The sequence below is a fragment of the Elaeis guineensis genome, chromosome 5 (assembly GCF_000442705.2).
Source record: "Elaeis guineensis isolate ETL-2024a chromosome 5, EG11, whole genome shotgun sequence".
Taxonomy (NCBI): Eukaryota; Viridiplantae; Streptophyta; class Magnoliopsida; order Arecales; family Arecaceae; genus Elaeis; species Elaeis guineensis.
The window spans coordinates 3268974-3289295 of NC_025997.2; the positions used below are offsets into that span (position 1 = coordinate 3268974).

Genomic DNA, 20322 nt, shown 5'->3' on the forward strand with positions numbered 1-20322 from the left:
CGAATGGATATGAGCAGCAACTTGCAAGGCTAAAACTAGCAGCCATGATGGCCCTACTCAATAAACCCGAGGAAACACAAGCTGGATATCTAAAGTGGGACGTACAAATAGATGGGCTCCGAGCAAGTGGCTAACCCAAACAAAATGTATTCCATCACGAAAAGATCAAATATTATATTCCGCGAGAACTCGGACATGATTAGAAGCTAAATAATGTGTCCTGTGGTCCCGGACACGTATATACCGCTCTCTGCCAATCTCTGTGGACCATGGTCGATACGGTGGTCGATTGCCCCACCATCGCTAACAGACATCACGAGCCACCTATCTTGATCAGAGCGGTCCACATAAGAGGAACAATTGTCTCTGGATGAGGACGCCGGACCAGACCAGGCGGCCATCCAACTGAAAAGCTAACTCTCTGACCCATCCATCCATCCATCAATCATCTATCGTATGGCCGAGATTATACGAATATTCCTGTCACTTGCAACCACAGGATCCCTACCTTGACACGTTCACTGCTTACCACATCATGTCGGCCGATATTATTTTCATTTACACCGTCCGATTGAAATCAAACGTATAAGAATTCCCAACGTGGAGGCTAGGTAACAGGAAGCTCTCCACCACCCAAACGAGTGCCCTTTCGATTGGGTCCCACACGAGCCTGACGGACAAGTAACTCTCTGCAACGTGGAAACCAAGGCGACGTAATCCACGCTGACGTGCCCTAGGCGTCTAGGCGGCGGGCGCCACTACGGTACATGGTATATACAGCGCACCGAGGGAGGCGAGAGCCAGTACAGATTGAGGAGGGAGAGACAGAGAGAGAGGGAGAGAGAGGCAGAGTTTTATACGGTGGCCGGAAGGGAAGGGGAATCTAGAGGGAATATTCCCTTCCCCGTCGCGGGAGGCGTTGGATATAGTGGGGGCGTCGGGGACGTGGGATCGGTGTCGACGGTTTGGGGATGGGGGTGGCGAGCGAGGACGTGGTGGTGGTAAAGTTGGGAAAGGGAGATGGAGAACCGAGCGTGATTACCGTCAATTGCCCCGACCAGACCGGCCTCAGCTGTGATCTCTGCCGGATTATTCTCGAGTTCGGTCTCAGCATTACCCGAGCAGGTAAGAGGTATTCCTGGAATCGTCTCGTCGGTTCTTCTGTAGTGCCCTTATTTTTATTTTTTAAGAAGACAAGTGCCTTATTTTTCTTAAAAAAATTGCTGTCCTCTATCCTCATTGATTCAAGCTCCTTGAGACATCTCTGAGGGTTTAGTTTTGCTGAGAAATTTTTGTTTCGATTCCCTTCTTGCGTTTGTTTTTTCAATCATTCTGTTTATCAGATATGCGTTAAAAATCTTAGGGAAACAATAATAATGAGTGATAAAATAGGGATCAAAGACGGCAACGGCGGCATCCCACTTGACCAATTCTCCATGCATGATTTTTCTTTATTTTAATTCTAAACTTCTAAATATTAGGGTTGGGTTCCTTTTTTCACGAGTTGAGATCTTTTATCGAAATCAATCCTTGTTACTGGTTTTGATCAAATTATTTGTTAGATGTGTTCTCTCTTTTTGTTCCCTGAAAGACAAAGCCTTGCGACTTCCATCTGGGATTGGAAAATAACTTGACTTCCTTTTTATGCTTTATTTTTCCGTATAAATGCAGTTCAAATCGTTAATCTTGGCTGTTTGGTTAGATTGAGTGATTCAGTAATTCTAATCTGTACTGTTTATGCGATGTTGGTGAAGATATCTCGAGGGATGGACAGTGGTGCTACTTAGTGTTCTGGGTCGTTCCATACTTTGCCTCCATTAACATCCAGTGGACGAGCTTGAAGGACAGGCTGCTATCTGTGTGCCCATCCTGCTCCATAGCATTCTACTTTGACTTGGCGAATCAGCCAACAGCTTCTCAGGTGTACCTTCTGAAGCTGTTCTCCGTCGATCGGAAAGGATTACTACATGGTAATTAAATTCTGTCATTTTTAGCGGCATTTCAGATTGGACAGTTGAGTTCTTGTCAGCTGGTACGATGGATTTGTACAATTTGATGCAGATGTCACTCATGTTCTTTGTGAACTTGAGCTTTTGCTTCATAGAGTTAAGGTGTCGACAACCCCTGATGGTAGAGTCATGGACCTCTTCTTCATTACAGATGGAATGTGAGTATGGATCTATTGGTTTTAGCTTATCAATCTTTTTCTTAGTTCATCTATGATTCATTTTTCGCATATTCTTTTCTAGTTCCTTGCCTCATGCGTGGAAACTTATGGCCTTTAATTTCTATGATTGAACTTTTTTTTATTATTATTATTTTGCCTCTAGTTACTTTACAAGTTAAATCTGCCAATTGTAATCTGGTGCAGAGTCAGATTGTCTATGGATTCATTGTCTGTGCCATTTAATAGTAATTAATCATAAAGGCTGGCCTATTATACCTTGTCACACTTGTAGAGATTATTTAAAACTGGTTTTTTTGGCAATGGGTCTACCAATCATTAGTTCGGGTTTGCCGTTTGATTGTTTGAATATATGATGTAATGATTGTTTATTTGGTGACTTTTTTGTTATGGATTCTTATAAAAGACTACTTTCGTCATGAAGGTTTAATACAACAGTTTTTCACAGCAAAAAAGAGATGACAGATAGCTCTGGGCTTATTTTTATTCTCTCATTGTACGACTGGTTTCCACATTGATTTCTTGATTGATGGACAAGAGTTCATTTAGAATATTATATCTCAAATACTATTAGCATCAGTTGGCAGCACTCCATTTTTTTGTGATCTGACTCCTTGTATTGTTCTTAGGGAGCTCTTGCACTCTAAAAAGAGACAGGATGAGACGTGTGAAAGACTGAATTCTGTTCTGGGAGAGTCATGCATCAGCTGTGAGATCCAATTAGCTGAAGATTTTCAACATGGAGTTTCTTCTCTTCCACCTGCAGTTGCTGAAGAATTATTTAGCTCAGAGCTTTCAGATATCGAAGTCTGTTCACAGGCACTTAGTCCAGATATGAAAAAGCTGAAGAAGGCTAATGTAAACATTGACAATTCGTTGAGCCCTGCCCACACTTTGCTCCAGATTCACTGTGTTGATCAGAAGGGGCTCCTTTATGACATTGTGAGGACCTTGAAGGATAGCAACAGTCAGGTAGTCCAAAATTCTTCATTTTCTATAGGCACTTGTAAACTTAGCTTGATGATCTCCATGTTACAATGTGCATGCTTCAGGAGGGTGTCAGAAAATTTTGCCGAATTGGTCAACAATATGATATTTATTTCCATGATGTCTATTAGGAAGGGGTACAATGGACAAACTGTTCTTCCTTTTTTTTTTTTTTCTTTTTTTTTTAATGATGCCAACATAGACACGTGAGTAATGCCAGGCTCGAGCAGGACAGTTGTTGCCCAGCACCTGCCAACCAATTCAATTTCTACCTTCTTTTTTTTTTGGGGGAGAGAGAGGGGTTTTTGTATAGATTCAAAGATAAGTAATGAAATGAAGATGTATAAATCCTTCAAAAATGTGCCAAATAAGTGAATGGGTTAAGATCTGGTATGCCACAATCTAATGAAGACATAAAACATACAATACTTGTCAGTCCAATGCGTTTGTCTGACAGTTCATATTTCAAAAGTATGCTATTTGTGTTTGTATAGACTGGGTTTGTAGCTGGCCTTGTCTGACGTTATACAATTTAAACGTGATTTGCTGATTTCTTGCCTGTTTGTTGAATCTTGTAACTTTTTTTACTTTGGCTGGGTCTTGCAGCAGTTCTCCTTTGTCAATTGACATTCAGGTCTGCATTGTCTGCAGTTACTCATTCTAGCTTACCACTGCTGGAAAGTCTTGAAATATTCTGTTCTATTATTATTATATCGTGTTAGAATGTTAAATTGGAAGCCACAGTGTTCTAGCCGTATGGATCAATTACAATTATTCTTGACATTTAATCTGTATATATACTGCAGCCAGGTCAATTTGCTTCTGATACATTTCTTTTCATCCTTTATTTTAGATAGCTTATGGGCGATTTCTGTCGGACCAGAAAGGCTACCGTGAGGTGGATCTTTTTATCCAGCAAACTGATGGAAAGAAGGTTGTGGATCCCGAGAAGCAGGAAGCACTGTGTTCCCGTTTAAAGTTGGAGATGCTTCATCCATTACGAGTGATGATTGTGAACCGTGGTCCTGACACTGAACTCCTTGTTGCGAACCCGGTTGAGTTGTCTGGAAAGGGAAGGCCTCGTGTATTTTATGATGTCACGCTTGCTCTAAAAGTGCTCGGTATCTGCATTTTCTCAGTAAGATATTGCAACTTTGATTCGGTTTTTGCTGATTATCTGGAAATAAGGAGTTCAAAACCCAGATGGATCATTGTTTCTCTGATTTATTTGCAGGCTGAAATCTGTAGGCACACCACATCCGATAGGCAGTGGGAGGTGTACAGATTTCTCTTGGATGAAACCAGACGATTTCCACTGGCAAATAGCAGAGCTAGAAGTCAGATTGTCGATAGAGTGAGGAGAACATTGATGGGTTGGTAAGCAAGAATGACTTTCAGAAAGTTCAGCTGGGCTTTAAATCCCAAAAATCTTTTAGATTTTCTTCTATGCATCTTGTACGGCTAGTGGTGGTTGTAAACGGCCCAGTCTTCTGCTGTACAGCACACTCATCATATAATAGTTATTATAGCAAAATGCTATGATAAAGTATTTTTATGAATTTAATTTCTTGTTGCATGGGAGCTTTTCATACTTTATCTTTCTTACCAATGACCAGATTGTTCTTACTTGCTGCTGTGACACTTTGGAATTATATGGACATATTGGAAACTAGAGTTTACCATGAACCTGTCTTGCTGTTTTGTTTTTCCGACATGTAAAGAATTTCGTCTGACTGTAGATTCTTGTAACTGGCTTCGGAGATCTTAACCTTGATTTCTAGGTAGGTGAGAAGCTTTTTGTCTTGTCAGATTCAATTGCTTCTTAGCCATCTCTATCTTTCTGCGATCCTATCTCAGCTCCCTCCAAATTCCCTTAATCTTGGAATCCTGCCGGTTACTGCCATCATCATCTTCATCCTTCATCAACTTCGCTTTCGAACAAACATGCTTGGATTGGTGTTGCACAAGTGACTGAAACAGTATTGTACACACCCTCACCAAATAAACAAGGATTACTTTCTTACCAAAAAAACTAGGATTACTTTAGCTTGTTGTGTTGTATTATCGTGTAGGTGAAGAGGAATTGAATTTTTCAGTGAAAAATAACCGAACCCCGGGTGGTTGTTGAGGTCTTTTTGTTGGAGACAAAGCCGGGGCTTTGGTTTTGTACAACCAGTCACTAGCCAAACAGAAGGTAAGCATGCCACCTACGCATCATCGATCGATCAAGGCTTGTTTAGCGAGTGAAGAGAAAGGCGACCAAAACGTGGGGGCCGCCTAGTCCCATTGCTCCACTTGTGCGTCCATGTGACAAGAAAGCAGCTTGTCTTTTTTGACTGGATTAATAAAGCCTGGGAACTGATGTGTGGAGCAACGAATCGGCGAGCCACAGCGGCAACGATGTTGCTGGCGGCGACGTAATCCGGTCCTTGTACTTGATTAATGTGCGTCCCTCTCCTGACGTGGCTTCTGATTTCTTTAACACCTTTCGATCTTGTCGCCACCAGCGGAATTATTATTTGGTTCGGGCCCACTAGAAGATATAGTTTTCTTTAGCAAGTTTTGTCGTCTTGCCGCCTTCTGTGAATGCGAGTTTTGTCTGGCAGGCATGTGCTGGTTCGCTCGCGATCACGGACGGCTGACGGGTGCCAAGGCTGGGCTCTACCATGCTGTCTATCTTCTCGTCCTAGTTGGTTTCTTTTCCCTTCTTTCCGCATAGTGTTACGCCGGTTCTTATTGTGGTGATACTTTGGCTTGACCAGTGTAACGCTGGAATATTAGAACTGACCAGATTCATATGAGAATTTGCATACCAGGTGAATTTCTTCAGCTCGTCTGAAATCAGGGGTTTTAAAACATGAAATCCCTGCCGTTCCCCTAACCGAGGGATCTTGATTGATCTGCATTAAAAAGTTGAAAATCATCATCGCAGAGAGAGATTCTTCAATGCCACAGAAACTAGGATATCAACATGGTCGGTACAGTTGATCTTAGATTAATTTCAAAGTATTGATTTGAATATTTAATAAATAACTTTCTTAAGAATTGTAGAGGATCGATTAGGCAATCTTACTTGATATATTCTTTTGAAGATATATCAATTTATTTTGATGGATAGTGCCTCCAATATGCAGACGACACCGTTATATTCAGCAAGGCTTTAAAACACCACATCAAAATCATAAGTTGGTTATCTACCCCTTTGAGCTGGCATGTGGTTCCAAGATTAACTTCATAAAAAGCTCAATCATTAGAATAGGATTGGATCAAAACAGATGCTTATCTTACTCGAAGATAGATGCTCTCAATCAACGTTGCCTATGAAATATTTGGGATTTTCCCTGCGTCACAATAAACCATGAAGAGCTGACTGGGTCTTCGGTAGAAAAGAAATTAGAGGCTTGGAAAGGTTGCTTGCTGTCCTAGGAGATTGGCTCTCGTCACTGTGGTCTTGGGTGTCACTCCCATATATTCGATGTCCACATTTGATATTCCTTCATCCATCGTAGAAAAGATGGAAGCTACGAGAAGAAGATTCTTGTGGCGAGCAAATTAAAAAGTATGATGGGGCCCACAGCCTCGTTATATGGGATAAAGTATGCAGATCTAAACTATATGGTGGGCTGAGCATTATTAACATTAAACTCTTGAATCACTCTTATCTTCTGACCAAATAGTGGTGGCGGTATCACAACGAACCAAAAAGGCTTTGGCAGAAACTCATTCTTGATCTCTATTTCACAAAGAAGACACCAAGCCAGGGTGCAGAAGATGTGAGTACAAAAGCTTCACCTTCCTGAAGGGGCATCATGAAAACCGGCAACTGGTTCTTCGAAATCACTTCCTTCAGTCAGCAAAAAGTTGATCAAATCGTCATTTGGCATGACCATTGGTTACCACAGGTTCCTCTAAGCAGGCTCTTCCCAACCCTCTTCAGTCTAAATGATAAAACAGAAGCTTCAATTGCCACCTTCATGGAAAGCATTACCAACAGCAATCAGTGGGTACACTGCCTGACTGCCCAAGGCAAAGGAGAAATGAGCCACTTTCAAAACATCATTCAACCCTTGATACTGACAATAGCTGAAGACGAAGCATTTTGGAAATGGGCATCAAATCAAAAGTTGTTTGTCAAAGCCTATTATCAGTTCCTAGGCCATGGAGAAGTACCAGTTTGCCACCATTGATTAGAAGCCCCCGATCCCAGAAAAAAATTAAGCTCTTCAACTGGGTAAGCTACAATGAAAAAATCCTGACGGTAGAAAATATGTACGAGGAAAAGGAACTAGTCCGCACCTACATCATGCCCAAACTGTGGCGAAGTGGAAAAAACCATGGATCACCATTTGTTAACTTGCCCATTTGCAGTGTTGATTTGGCAGTAACATCTAAACCTGCGATCTCTCCCAGGCCTTCCTCAAAATGTCGTGGAGGTCTCGATTTCTTGGAGATCAAGGATCCAAAACAGACAGAATAACGACGTGGGACTGCTGGTTCTCTGTACTATCTTGGTGCATAATATGGAAGGAAAGGAACGGTAGAGTATTTGAATTCCAAGCCACATCCGGAATCATCACACAAAATGCAGCACGCTTCAGGAGTAGACCGCATTCTATGAAGGAAGGGTAGAGACGACAATCTCTAGGTCCCGCGACATCATCCTCTCCACGACTTCTCGTATCTGAATGCTTGCTCAAGGCATGCACGTTGAGCTGTAGATGTTCGGTCAACGGATAAGCCAGTTCCCAACAGCAACTCGGCCTAACTTCCTTCATCTCAAATCTCTATAATCATTCTGGTCTCGAACTGACCATGTTTCCAGCGTAGAAATTAACCTGGCCCGCCATGTCACCCTCCGTTTGGCCTTCACCTCAATCTCGTAATCTTGTTGCCTTTCCTGGCAAGTAACCACTTACGTAAGATACTATGTCAAGTGTTTGGTTCATAATCAAAATTAGAATGAGAATTATTATAATAAAAATGATAAAAGATGATGCTATAAAAAATATTTTATAATGCTAATAAGCATCGGAAATAAGCTTTACGACGCTTCAAAAAGCATCGCGAAAGCGTCGCCTATGTAAGAGTGGAGACGAAAAGCACCGATGCTTTTTAAAAGCGTCGTAATATTTTCTAACGACACTTTAAAACATCGTAAAATTAAATTTTACCGGTACTTTTTAGTGTCGTTAATGACAACGCGTCCTCCACCCTATCAAGACGCTTTTCAAAGCGTCGGCAGTTAAGTCACTAGCGACGCTTATAAGCTTCGTTAATCAGTCTATTAACGACATTTATAAGCGTCGTTAATTTTTTTAACAGAAAAAAAAAATTATACAGATTTTATATATAAAAAAAAAAGAATACATACATTCCTGTATAAAATTATATCAATTATTCAAACATAAACCTATACAATCACCATCATTCACACTAAAAGCAAATTTTAATGGCAAATTTAACCAAACCAAAAGACATTGTTTTATATAAATAAAAACAAAGTACTAATCGTCCATTACAATCAAGAGTTCAACCTGATTAAAAGCATACAGAAAATATAAGACTACAATAAAAATAAAATGATGTCAATCTGCAGGCGGATGGTCGTCGCTGTCTCCACGTGACGTACTGCCGTCTTGACGGGTGCCTGATGTGCCTGGAGCCTACAAGAAATATATGAAAAGCTTGATTTGCATATCTATAAATAAAAATATATAAATCATTAAATTAATACAAAAATATATATTTAATAATATGTGTTTACCTGAGATGGGCCATACATCTCTAATAAAAATATAAGCCGATCAATCTGTCCCCTCATGGCCTGCATCTCGGCGTGGCTCTGTCGCATCTCCTCCATCTCAACGGCACGATTCTGTCTAATCTCCTATATCTCCGCCTCGAGTCTGCAAACGCGTGAATCCTGAGCATCTACTGCAGCATGCTGCGTATATCTACTAACCTCAGATAACTGAGTGGGGGTGACTCCTACTCCATAACCCCTCACTCGATCGTAGCACTCTGGTCCCATCAACTCTGTGAACACCTCGACCTCGATACGGCTCTGCTGCGTAGATGCTGCGGACTCGTCGTCACGCTCCGCAATGAGAGATGTAGCCCTCTCCTGTATTTATTTTGAAAATAAGAGTTATATATTAATAGCTAATAAAATTAAATTAAAATCATTGTGAAAAATAAAATATTAATAATGCCGTACATATAAATCTCTCGACTCATCTCGAATAAAAGTACCATCCTGATGAGTATGAGTCATCCGGTAAAACTTCACTTTACCGGGTTCCCTCCCATGCTTATCCACCTACACAAATAATTTCAATTTTAAGCAAACAGTTATAACAATTTAAAAAAATATATGAGTATCATGATACAGATATGGTCCACGATACATAATGATATTAGTTATATAAATGTTTCAACATAAAAATTAGAAGTTAATTATGAAAGTTTAAGGAACATACAAACTCCTGTCGGAGTCGTGCATAACTCTTCGACTCCGATGTATGAGGAACAGACTGAGCTGCTCGTGTAGCTCTACCAATAGCAGAATAAGTCTGTAAAATAAAGTAAAGAACTTGTTATATGTATAATATATAATATACAATATAAATCAATATTTTTATAAAATATTTAAAAGAAAAGATAATAAGCAGATAATATATCTGTGCCTTCTCGGAGAATCAATAATGAACCAACTCCATCCACTGATGAGGGGGTACATCAGGAGGATAATTCCTAGCAACCTCCTCCTCTGTCATACCCTATCTCATATAGTCCCTCTTCAATTGTGCTCTATATTCTTTCCATTTGCGGTTGAGAGACTTCGTTACAAAATCATGAGTGGATGGAGGGAGAACAAACTTGCTCTATAAAAAAAAAAGTTAAATGAAATAAATTATATAAGTAATTAACAATTAATATACAGTATGAACATCAATTTATTACCTCTATAACTCGGAGGAGCTCAACTTTGTATGTTGGAAGCATGTCATTCCATTTTGCATAGCCTAACGGACATAGCTGAGGCCTCCGAGCAACAGTCTCCAAAAATAAAGTCAATAAACAGATAGCTTTCTTAATTGGCTGACCTAGCTGATTGCACTCCACAATAATTCTCTCGCCCTCACGTATCTACCACACATCTCGTACTACTGTGGGTCCGCGTCTGGGGCGTACTCTCCCGGATTCGTCTGCAAAAAATACATAAAAGTAATGATATCATAAATATACATAAAATGAAATAAAAAAATTTACATGAAAGACAATATATACCCTGCACATGTATCTCATCATCTGGCTGATGAACAGAAGGATCGTGCTGTGCTGATGATGAAGAAGGATAGGACTCAAAATGCTGTGTAGTTGAACTGGTCTCAGACTGCTGTGCTGAAGAAGACGTACCGGCCTCTGTCAGCGAAAACTGAAACTACACACCAGCATATCGTCCCCTGCGATGCATGATGTCACTTAGCATTTATATAAATAAAAGATATAATCAGTTAATATATGGAGTAAAATAATACAATAATTAATGTAAATTATATACATCATAAATAATTATTACTAGTAACAATCAAGCAGTAGTGTTTCCTTCAAATTCTGTCCTAACCGACATTGTCGTAACATTTAAATCATCAGCTGGCACAAAATTGTAGGGCATATATTGTGTATAAGTGCCATCGTCATCATCCTCTATTTGGTTTCTCATATCATATAAGTCTCTAGATTTTGTTTTAATGACAATAAACTAATTTTTATCTTTTGCGTCTTGTACATAAAATACTTGACGAGCTTGAGATGAAAAAATGAATGGATCATCCCTCAATAACACACCAGTGTGTATCAACCTTGAAAAATTTACAAGTGTAAATCCATTTGCATCTTGTTTCAAATCTCTTGATGAGTTTATGTCTACCCAATCACATCTAAATAATACTACTTTAAATTTTTCATAATAATCCAACTCATAGATATCTTTAAATGCACCATAATAGGATTTTCCATTCGCTTCCACCATAATACCGCTATTCTGTGTTTTTCTAAATTTCTTCCGTTCTCTAGTATAAAATTTAAAACCATTAATTATGAAACCATTATATCTATTCACAATCTTGTTAGGTCCTCGAGCAAGAGCTATTAGTTCATCTGAATTATTTGTCTCCATCATCTTTGATACAAAAAAAAATGATATGAAGTGCTATTGAGTTATCTGATATTAAATATGTATCAAAAATTAATATATTCAATAATTAAATATAAATCACACCTGATTCAAAAGCCATATAGGGAATAACTCGACCAACCATCGCTGTTCAATCCTTGCATTAGGACGAATGTTATGATAGGCTCGTCTCTGATAAATTAAAAATTCACTGCATAAAATATAAATATATCATTTAGAATATTATATCTAATATAAAATTTAAATCTTGATGTTATGTCTTAAATATACTAACCTACGATGGTCAGATATTATGTCACTATAAAGTAACACATAACGATGTGCTTGTGCTAAGAATTTTTGATCAAGTACAATACTTTTAGCTCTTCCCAAGAATTTTTCAGCAGTTGAGAACTTATACAGTTTTGCATTCTCCACAAAGTCATTATGCCGTTGAGGTCGACTAAAAATAGTCTCTACACCTTGAAGATATCTTGAACAAAATGTCAAACATTCATCAGCAATATATCCTTCAGCAATCGAGTCCTTGGGATAGGCTCTATTTCATACATAATCTTTAATACGCACAAGATACCTTCAAGAATTAAATATTTATTAAAATATCAGTATGATGTTGTTTCTAATAAAATTATCAAAAGATTTAAGATTTGCAATAATACATTTCAATAGGATACATCTATCTATAATGTACCGGTCTACCAACTTTAACTTCTGAAGCTAGGTGAATGAGCAGATGTACCATAATAGTAAAAAATTCAGAAAGAAAAATATTTTCTATCTGACAAAGTATAATTGCAATATCAGACTCTAACTGATCAAGTTTTCGAGGATCAATAACTTTTGAACATAATGCCTTAAAAAATGACGATAATCGAAGTACAATTGCAACAACTTGTTTCGGCAATGACGATCTTAAAGCTATTGAAAAGATATCTTGCATCAATATGTGACCATCATGACTTTTAAGATTTGAAAGTTTTCGATCCTTTAGATGCACACATCGTAAAATATTTGATGCATATCCATCAGGTACCTTGATACTTTTCAAAACTCCCAAAAAATTATCTTTTTCTCGAGCAGACATTGTGTAACATGCAGAAAGCACATAAATTCTATCATTAGCAAGCATTTTAAGATGAAGCTCTTGTCGGATACCCATTTTTTTTAAATCAAGACGCGTCTTCATGTTATCTTTGCTCTTTCCATCAAGGTTTAAAAATATTTCAAGTAAATTATCACAAACATTCTTCTCTATATGCATAACGTTAAGATTGTGCCGAATAAGATTATGTTTCTAATAAGGTAAGTCAAAAAAGATACTTCATTTTTTTCATAAATATTTACTGGGCTGTTGTGTAGATGCTATCTGTGTGTCTTCCTCATTTTCATCCTCGAAATAATTGTCTGGATCTTGAAACACCTCTGCTTCTATAGTACTGATACTGACTTCCTCTGATAATTCTTCGTGCATTGAGCTTTCAACATCATCCCTTCCTCTTTTTTTAGAAGACTTTGAGTCTTACCATAGCTGTAATTGATGCCATCCATTTGTCTATGAACATCAATTCTAGAAGGTGGAATAGGGGCACATCCCAATTCTATAGTACCATCAAACAAATCTTTCTGAAATCAAGACGGATGATTTGCTTCCAACCATCGACGATGTCCCATGTAACAAAATTTACCTCCATGTTTTAACCAAATTGAATGTGTTGAATCTCCACAACAAGGACATGCGATCCATCCCTTTGTACTCCAACCAGATAAATTGGTATATGCTTGAAAATCATTAATAGTCCATAACAAAGCTGCCTGTAGTTTAAATGTTTGGCCGTTGGAAGCATCAAATGCATCAATATCCTTCCACAACTATTTCAATTCCTCTATTAAAGGCTGTAGAAAAATATCAATATCATTGCCTGGACCCTTATCTCTTGGAATAATCATTGACAAGATAAGTGATGATTGTTTCATGCACATCCATAGTGACAAATTGTAAGGTATCAAAATGACTGACCAAGTGCTGTAGGTAGAACTCAGAGTCCAAAATAGATTGAAGCCATCAGAAGCTAAGCCAAACCTAACACTGCGAACATCAGAGGCAAAATCAGGATGCCTATCATCAAATGCTTTTCATTGAAGACTATCTGCTGGATGTCTCAATATTTCATCCTTTGTACGTCCTTCATCATGCCATCTCATTGATGAAGCTATTTTTGATGATGCATAAATCCTTTTCAATCTAGGTATAAGAGGAAAGTAACACAATACCTTCGTCGGTTTTTTTTACTCCGCGTTGCATCCAATTCATTCAGTACATCATCTCGATCTTCTTTTTGTGTTATCCATTTTGAAGATCCACATACATTGCATGACTCTTGATTAGCATTTTCACTCCGATATAACATACAATTTTTCGAACAACTATGAATCTTTTCGTATCCAAGATCCAATTCCTTTACTAATTTCTTGGCTTCATAATACGATGGTGGTAAACGAGTGCTTTCTGAAAATGCATCCTTTAATAACTTGAGCAGCATAGTAAAACTCTTCCCAGACCATCCATTCAAATATTTTAAATGGAATAAATGTACAAGAAAAAAAATCTTAAAAAATTTCGTACAATCCGGATATAATTCTTCATCTACATCTTTCATTAAAGTGTGATAATGAGCTATCTCATCATTAGATGTATGTATAGGCTCCTCAACATGCATACGTTCCGTATGTGTACATTCATCAAACATCCTAACTGTTTCTTGTATACTACTGGATTCTTCTAAATTTTGAACACCAAGTCCAAAAGTATCTATGATCAAACCCTTTATATCATCATCTCTTGGAGAATTTTCTTGTAGGCTAGTGGATCCAAAATGAGTCAGGGGTTGGTTACATGATGATGGCAACATAGATTCTCCATGAAAAATTCAGTCGGTATAACCTCTTAAAAAACCATTCTATACCAAATATTCTTCAACAATTTGTGGATCTAAAGAAGAACTATTTACACATTTCCGACATGGACATAAAATCTTTCCATTCAAACTATTTTTCTCCATACCAAATTTCATGAAGTCATGAACTCTATCTAAATATTTTTTACTATTTCTTGGTTTATTTATCCAACTTTTGTCCATTGTAGGATAAAAATGATCGAACTTGCAACTTATCTAAAAATAAGAAAAATTATACAATCTATATTAATGCAATGAGTAAAACATATCAGTCATTTCATAAAATTCAAAAAACTAACAGCTATTGTAGTTCATTATATAACTTGAAGACTCAAAAATATATCTAGATATGATATGGTTTACATAGTAAATACTTGCTATCATCAACTAATAGGTAAAGAAGGTCCTATCCCATTCAGAAAATGCATTAATTCTATAGGTCAATTACAGTAATTAAATGATATGCAACAAGAGCCAAAAAAAATTTCGACAGTATTTTTTCTTAGTTCTCCCATATAGGAGAACAAAAGAAAAATACCGTCCGAAATTTTTTTCGAACCCTCAGCATACCATTTGATTATTGTAATGACCTATAGAATTACTCATATTTTCCAAACTGTCCATACTGGATAATCAATTGACCAATGTACATAATTTTTTTATCCGTACAAAAATAAATAAATGTACAGATACAATAGAATATGTACATTAATCAAAAGACAGGTCTATGATTCTATGCAATGTAATTTTTTTTAAAATTAATTCATAATTAATATTGCCTGGCATCTTTCATCGGCCTAAGCGCGTAGGGCTGGATGCCTTCGGTGCCAACTGGGACCAAAGACCCGAGCGCGCAAGGCCGAGACCCAAGTCTCGTGCATGTTAATTAAATATTGTATACTATGTCATAAATTTTTAATAACTAAATTAGATAATTATTCGATGGCAACCAAATAATAAAAAATCAACAAAATAAATCCTTAGGATTAGCATGCATCCTAACCAAGTCATTCAAAATTCTCATATACAATAAAACAAACAATCTCTTTTCCCAAAGTCAGTCTAGCCATCAAAAGCTAAGACATCACAATTAAATCTAGAAATAATTAATAAAAATAATTAAAATATTATCTAAATCCTTTAACTACTACGTACACTTCCAAATAATGCCATACACAAGAATAATCTTTCAATCTAAAAAATAAAATATTATTAGAGAAATGAATTACTTATAGTGGACAATAATACGAGAAAATACTGACGATATTATTTTCGTCAAATACCTGCATTCAATAAAAAAAATATGACAGTCAATAATTAATATATATTTTATCTATTTTAATTTATCCAAAATATATTTAAAAAAAATAAATTATATACCAAAGGTCGGAGAGTGAGGGGGTGGAGGAGCACCGGTAGCTGGAAGGGAGGCGGTGCGGTCGGGGAGCAAGGGGGCCAAGGAGCATGGCCCGTTGGGAGGGCCGGGGATGGGTGTCGGAGGCCGGGGAGGGAGGACAGGGGGGCCACCTGTCGACTGGGTTGGTGGTCGGGCCAGGGGGGCAGTGGGGTGCGGTGTCGGGGATGGGTGTCGGAGGCCGGGGAGGGAGGACAGGGGGCCACCTGTCGACTGGGTCGGTGGCCGGGCCGGGGGGGGGGGGGCGTGGGTACGGCGTCAGGGAGGGGATGGTGGGATGCGGTCGGGTCGGGAGGGAACCGGGGGGGTCTTTTGGGCCTGCGAAGATGGCCGCCGGGAGGGTGGAGGGGAGGAGGGCCGGTGGGGTGGCTTCAGGAGAGTGGATGGCGTACAGCGTGGACGGTGCGGGTGCGGCTTAGATGGATGCGGCAGCAGAGGAGAGTGGCGGACGGCGGTGCGGGCGCCGGCGGTGGAGAATCGGCGGAGATGGGGGCCGGGAGGGGATTAGGGCATGGGGGAATGGAGGAATGGGTGGGAGGGGCGACAGCAGATAGATTAGGATACGGAGAATGGCGGTCGAATTAAGCGAACCTAACGATGCTTTTTAGCGTCGTCAAATAATGACGCAAAAAAGCATCGGTATTTTCTTTATTTAACGATGCTTTTGCTAAAAGCGTCGGCGTTGACAATGCTGAAATTTTACGACCTTTTAAGTGTCGTTGAAAACACGATGCTTTCAAAAAGCGTCGGTAAAAAATGGTGGTTAATTCCCCCTTTTACTGTAGTGAATGAAAATCGGAATGGCTTGAAATCAGAATCAGAATGGTTAAATCTTCCGAAACATTGGTTCGTGACCGAAATCGGAATCGAAATTGAAATAAAAATTTAAATCTATAAAAGAGAGTAGGGATTGAGTTCTATATAGATTGAGCCATTCTCATTTCACTCTGGAATCGGAATCGGAATAGAACTCTTCCTAACAAATGGTTGGAATGTAGTCACCCATTCCGATTTTAACTCCCACTCCCTCCAACCAAACACCCTCTTAGAATGGCCCATCCTCCTATTCATAAATAAATAAAAAAAAGGACTTCTTTTATGTATTTACAGGTTCATACCATTTTTATACCAAAAATTTCTTACAAAGTTGAAGTCAACTTTTCAAATCATATGAAATTATGTTTCAAGTTTTCTCGTCTTCTCTCGTATGGAATATGCTTGAGCAAGAATCATAATCTCAACTCCAGTACAAAGAGATGATGGTTTTTTCTTTTTTAATTTTGATGCAAGCCTCGTACAAGAAAAAGTGAAAGAAAGCTGAGCTCTAACAAAAAAAAAAAAAATCACATACAGCAAGGCTGCCAACTCTTGAGGATGGCATAATGTTGGTTCTTTCCCCAAAACATGTGGTTGGATATATGTTTTAAAAGAAACTTCTTCATTTCTTTGACTTTTGCCGAGTCTTGTAAGATTGTTTTTCCTATATTAGTGGACAATGAGATCCAACTCGTCCCTGCTTGCTTAGTCTGGCTTTCTATTGCTTGAAATCTCAGATGTACTATTCTGTTTTATCATGCCAACCTTGGATGTCATCAATTAACATGGTATGGTGTTGTATCCGTAACAAACAACACCACCATAGCCAGTCTGAAGCTTGGATGAAAAAGATGCATACGGTTGACTTCAGTTTGACAGCCAGTCATGGAAACATGTCAATAATTATGAAAACAGTCCATGTCCAAGTAGTTGGAAAGAGGCTAGATGATTGTGATTATAGTCTTGTATCTATAATCTCTAAATCGATTCTCTGCAATTATTCATGCATGTCATCTAGATTGTAAAGACATTCAGAGGATGTTTGGTTGGGAGGAGTGGGGGTTCGGAATCGAAATCGGAATGGATGATTTTCATTCTAACTATTTGATTGGGAGGAGTCTTATTTCAATTCTCTTTTTCGATTTTGAAGTGGAATAGAAATGGCTCAATCTATATATAACTCAATCCCTACTCTCCTCTATGGATTCAATTTTTCATTCTAATTTCGATTCCGATTCTGATCACAAATCAAACGCTTTGGAAGATTTGATCATTCCGATTCCAATTCCAAGCCATTCTGATTTCTATTTCCATTTTGATTTCGGTTGTGAACCACACATCTCTTCAATCCAGGTCATTTTGTTTCCCATGCATTGCTTGTGTCCCTTTAATTTGGATAGCTGACGGGCAATTTCTGTCGGATGGAAGGTCACTGCAACGGGGACCTTATGATCTAACAAACTGATGGAAAGGGTATTGTGGATCATGGGAAGCAGCAAACCTATGTTTCCACATGGGGATGGAGATGCTCTGCCCATCGAGAGCGATGATTGTAAAATGCCGCGCGAACACTGAACTTTTGTTGCCAACCTGGTTGAGTTGTCTGGAAAGGGAAGGCCCCATGTATTTTTATGATATCATGCTTGCTCGAAAACTGCTTGGGATGTGCATCTTCTCACTGAGCAATTGGAACTTTAAATCGCTTTTTGCTGATGCTCCAAAGTTTGGGGTTCGAATTAAACGCAAATGATTTGTTGCTTCTATAAGTTTGCTGAAGGTTGAAGTCAGTGACACATGAGACCTCATAAACTACGGGAGGTCTATAAATTTCTCGTGGGTGGATGCTGAGCATTTCCAAAGGTAGCTGAACTTGATATCATATTGTGAATAGAGTGACGAAACTGATAGGCTGTTGACTGGTTTTGACTTCCAGAAAGTTCAGCTGGGCTTTGCATCCATATTTAATTGTTTGTTCTTTCAATCTTAAATCGGGTTTACATGTAAATGACCATGGTTTGCATGCCAGGAATTAGGTTAAACTGAGACATCGGAATGAATTATTACTAATTTTAACTTAGCAAGGAGACTTCAGCAATAAATCATGCTCTTAGTTTTAATTAATCCCTAGGTACGCCATAACAAGTGTGTGAAGAGTAGCCCAAATATACATTGATTGTGTTTGTTTCAGATTGCCCGGGCTAGTTCAACTTGAAGCAACAAATAGAAAGCTGATTTGTGATTCCAAATTCATACAGAGGTTGTTTAAATATAATCATCATTTCCTTTTAACTAGTCCCTCCATAGTTCAAATCGAGCCACCGCTGAAATAATAACTTCTATATAATTCTCATTTATCTCATTCATCAAATTAATTCTACTGAATCACCACACGTCCTCTGCGGGGATAATCCAAACCAAACCCACCACGCAAGAAATACTTTCTAATTTTGAACTTATGTAGGGGGTTATGAGAGTTTTAACCAGTGCTGGGATTTCAAACCTTCTCATCCGTAGAAATGAGGACGCATTTGCCATTTTAAACTAGTAAGGGGTCGTACAAAAATAATCATAACATCAGGTTTTACGCATCCTGACAGGCGAACAAAAAAAGATGATGGTAGAGATCATAGTACATGACCATATTTTTTTAAATAAAATTATTAAATAAAAAAATATCATATATAGATTTGATATAAGTACAATCATAAATATTATTTATTTTAAAAAATATATACTAAAATATTATTTGTCATTTTCATATACATAACATAATAAATAAATCATATATATATATATAGAGAGAGAGAGAGAGAGAGACGCGCACGAAGAATGAAGGCACAAAGGCCTCCATTGCAATATATATATATATATTAGATATGGTCTGGAGTTATACGCAAAAACATATCATTTCAACTCTTTTTGAACTAATTTCGGCAACATGCGTTTTTTGACATGTTCAATATTAGACTATGTATATTTATTAGTACAATATCCTAACTGAAATTATCAATCAATGTTTCACCTGCTGGATTTCTCAATTATGCTTTAGTTGCCGGAGAACACTATACTTCCTATGGGTGTTCAAGAATATGGCTATGTTATCACATGGCTTTTGCTTTCAAGCTTCAGGGTTCGGGCTATCATAATTCAAAAATGTTTCTTTGTTATTTGCTGTTGTTTTTATCTTTGAATGGCTCATATTGTTGCGGCAACACTGGGCTCCTCAATGGTTAATAGTAGGATTGGTTCTCTATTTGCACATGATCCTTTCCATTATCTTATTGTCTTCTGTCAATTGCATCAACAGGCTTTATCCTTTTAAAGATCTAAAGTTCAATGGATGTTGCTGTGTTCTCATCTTGTTGCAAATACTTATATATTGCTCACTTCTAAATCACCATCTCTTGGAATTTATTATGCTTCCAAAGTACTACCTATTTACTATGTTGCTGGGCTATTCATTTCCTGTTTAGCTGATCACATCTTGTACTCCAGGATGCTTTGGTCTACTTGTTTTGTGAATCATATAAGCTTGATGATTATCTACTAACTTCAATTTTGTTGTAGCTTTGGGTCTTTATTGTACATGCACTTTTATCTACGGATCGTGCTTCAATGTATAGGCCTGTTTTTTTTTTTTTTTTTTTCCACCGTATCATATATTGTAAATTTTTACTGTTTTTCAATTAATATTACTACTATTTCTATTTCTTCTCTTATCAAAAAAAAAAATACCAATCAATATCGGATTCTGACTCCGACGCCG

General features: G+C 38.1%; 1 protein-coding gene and 2 pseudogenes across 1 annotated transcript; 1 reads left to right on the forward strand and 2 right to left on the reverse strand.

Moving 5' to 3' along the window:
- Nucleotides 1-805: 805 nt before the first annotated feature.
- On the forward strand, nucleotides 806-4736 carry LOC105044447 (ACT domain-containing protein ACR9). Its single transcript, XM_010922349.4, has 6 exons — nucleotides 806-1125; nucleotides 1755-1970; nucleotides 2062-2167; nucleotides 2815-3157; nucleotides 4026-4310; nucleotides 4407-4736. The coding sequence occupies exons 1-6, from the start codon at nucleotides 972-974 to the stop codon at nucleotides 4551-4553; spliced, it is 1251 nt and encodes a 416-aa protein (XP_010920651.1). The 5' UTR covers nucleotides 806-971; the 3' UTR covers nucleotides 4554-4736.
- A 6027-nt stretch (nucleotides 4737-10763) lies between these two features.
- On the reverse strand, nucleotides 10764-11782 carry LOC140857815 (uncharacterized; annotated as a pseudogene).
- A 920-nt stretch (nucleotides 11783-12702) lies between these two features.
- On the reverse strand, nucleotides 12703-15792 carry LOC140857816 (uncharacterized; annotated as a pseudogene).
- Between the last annotated feature and the right edge of the window lie 4530 nt (nucleotides 15793-20322).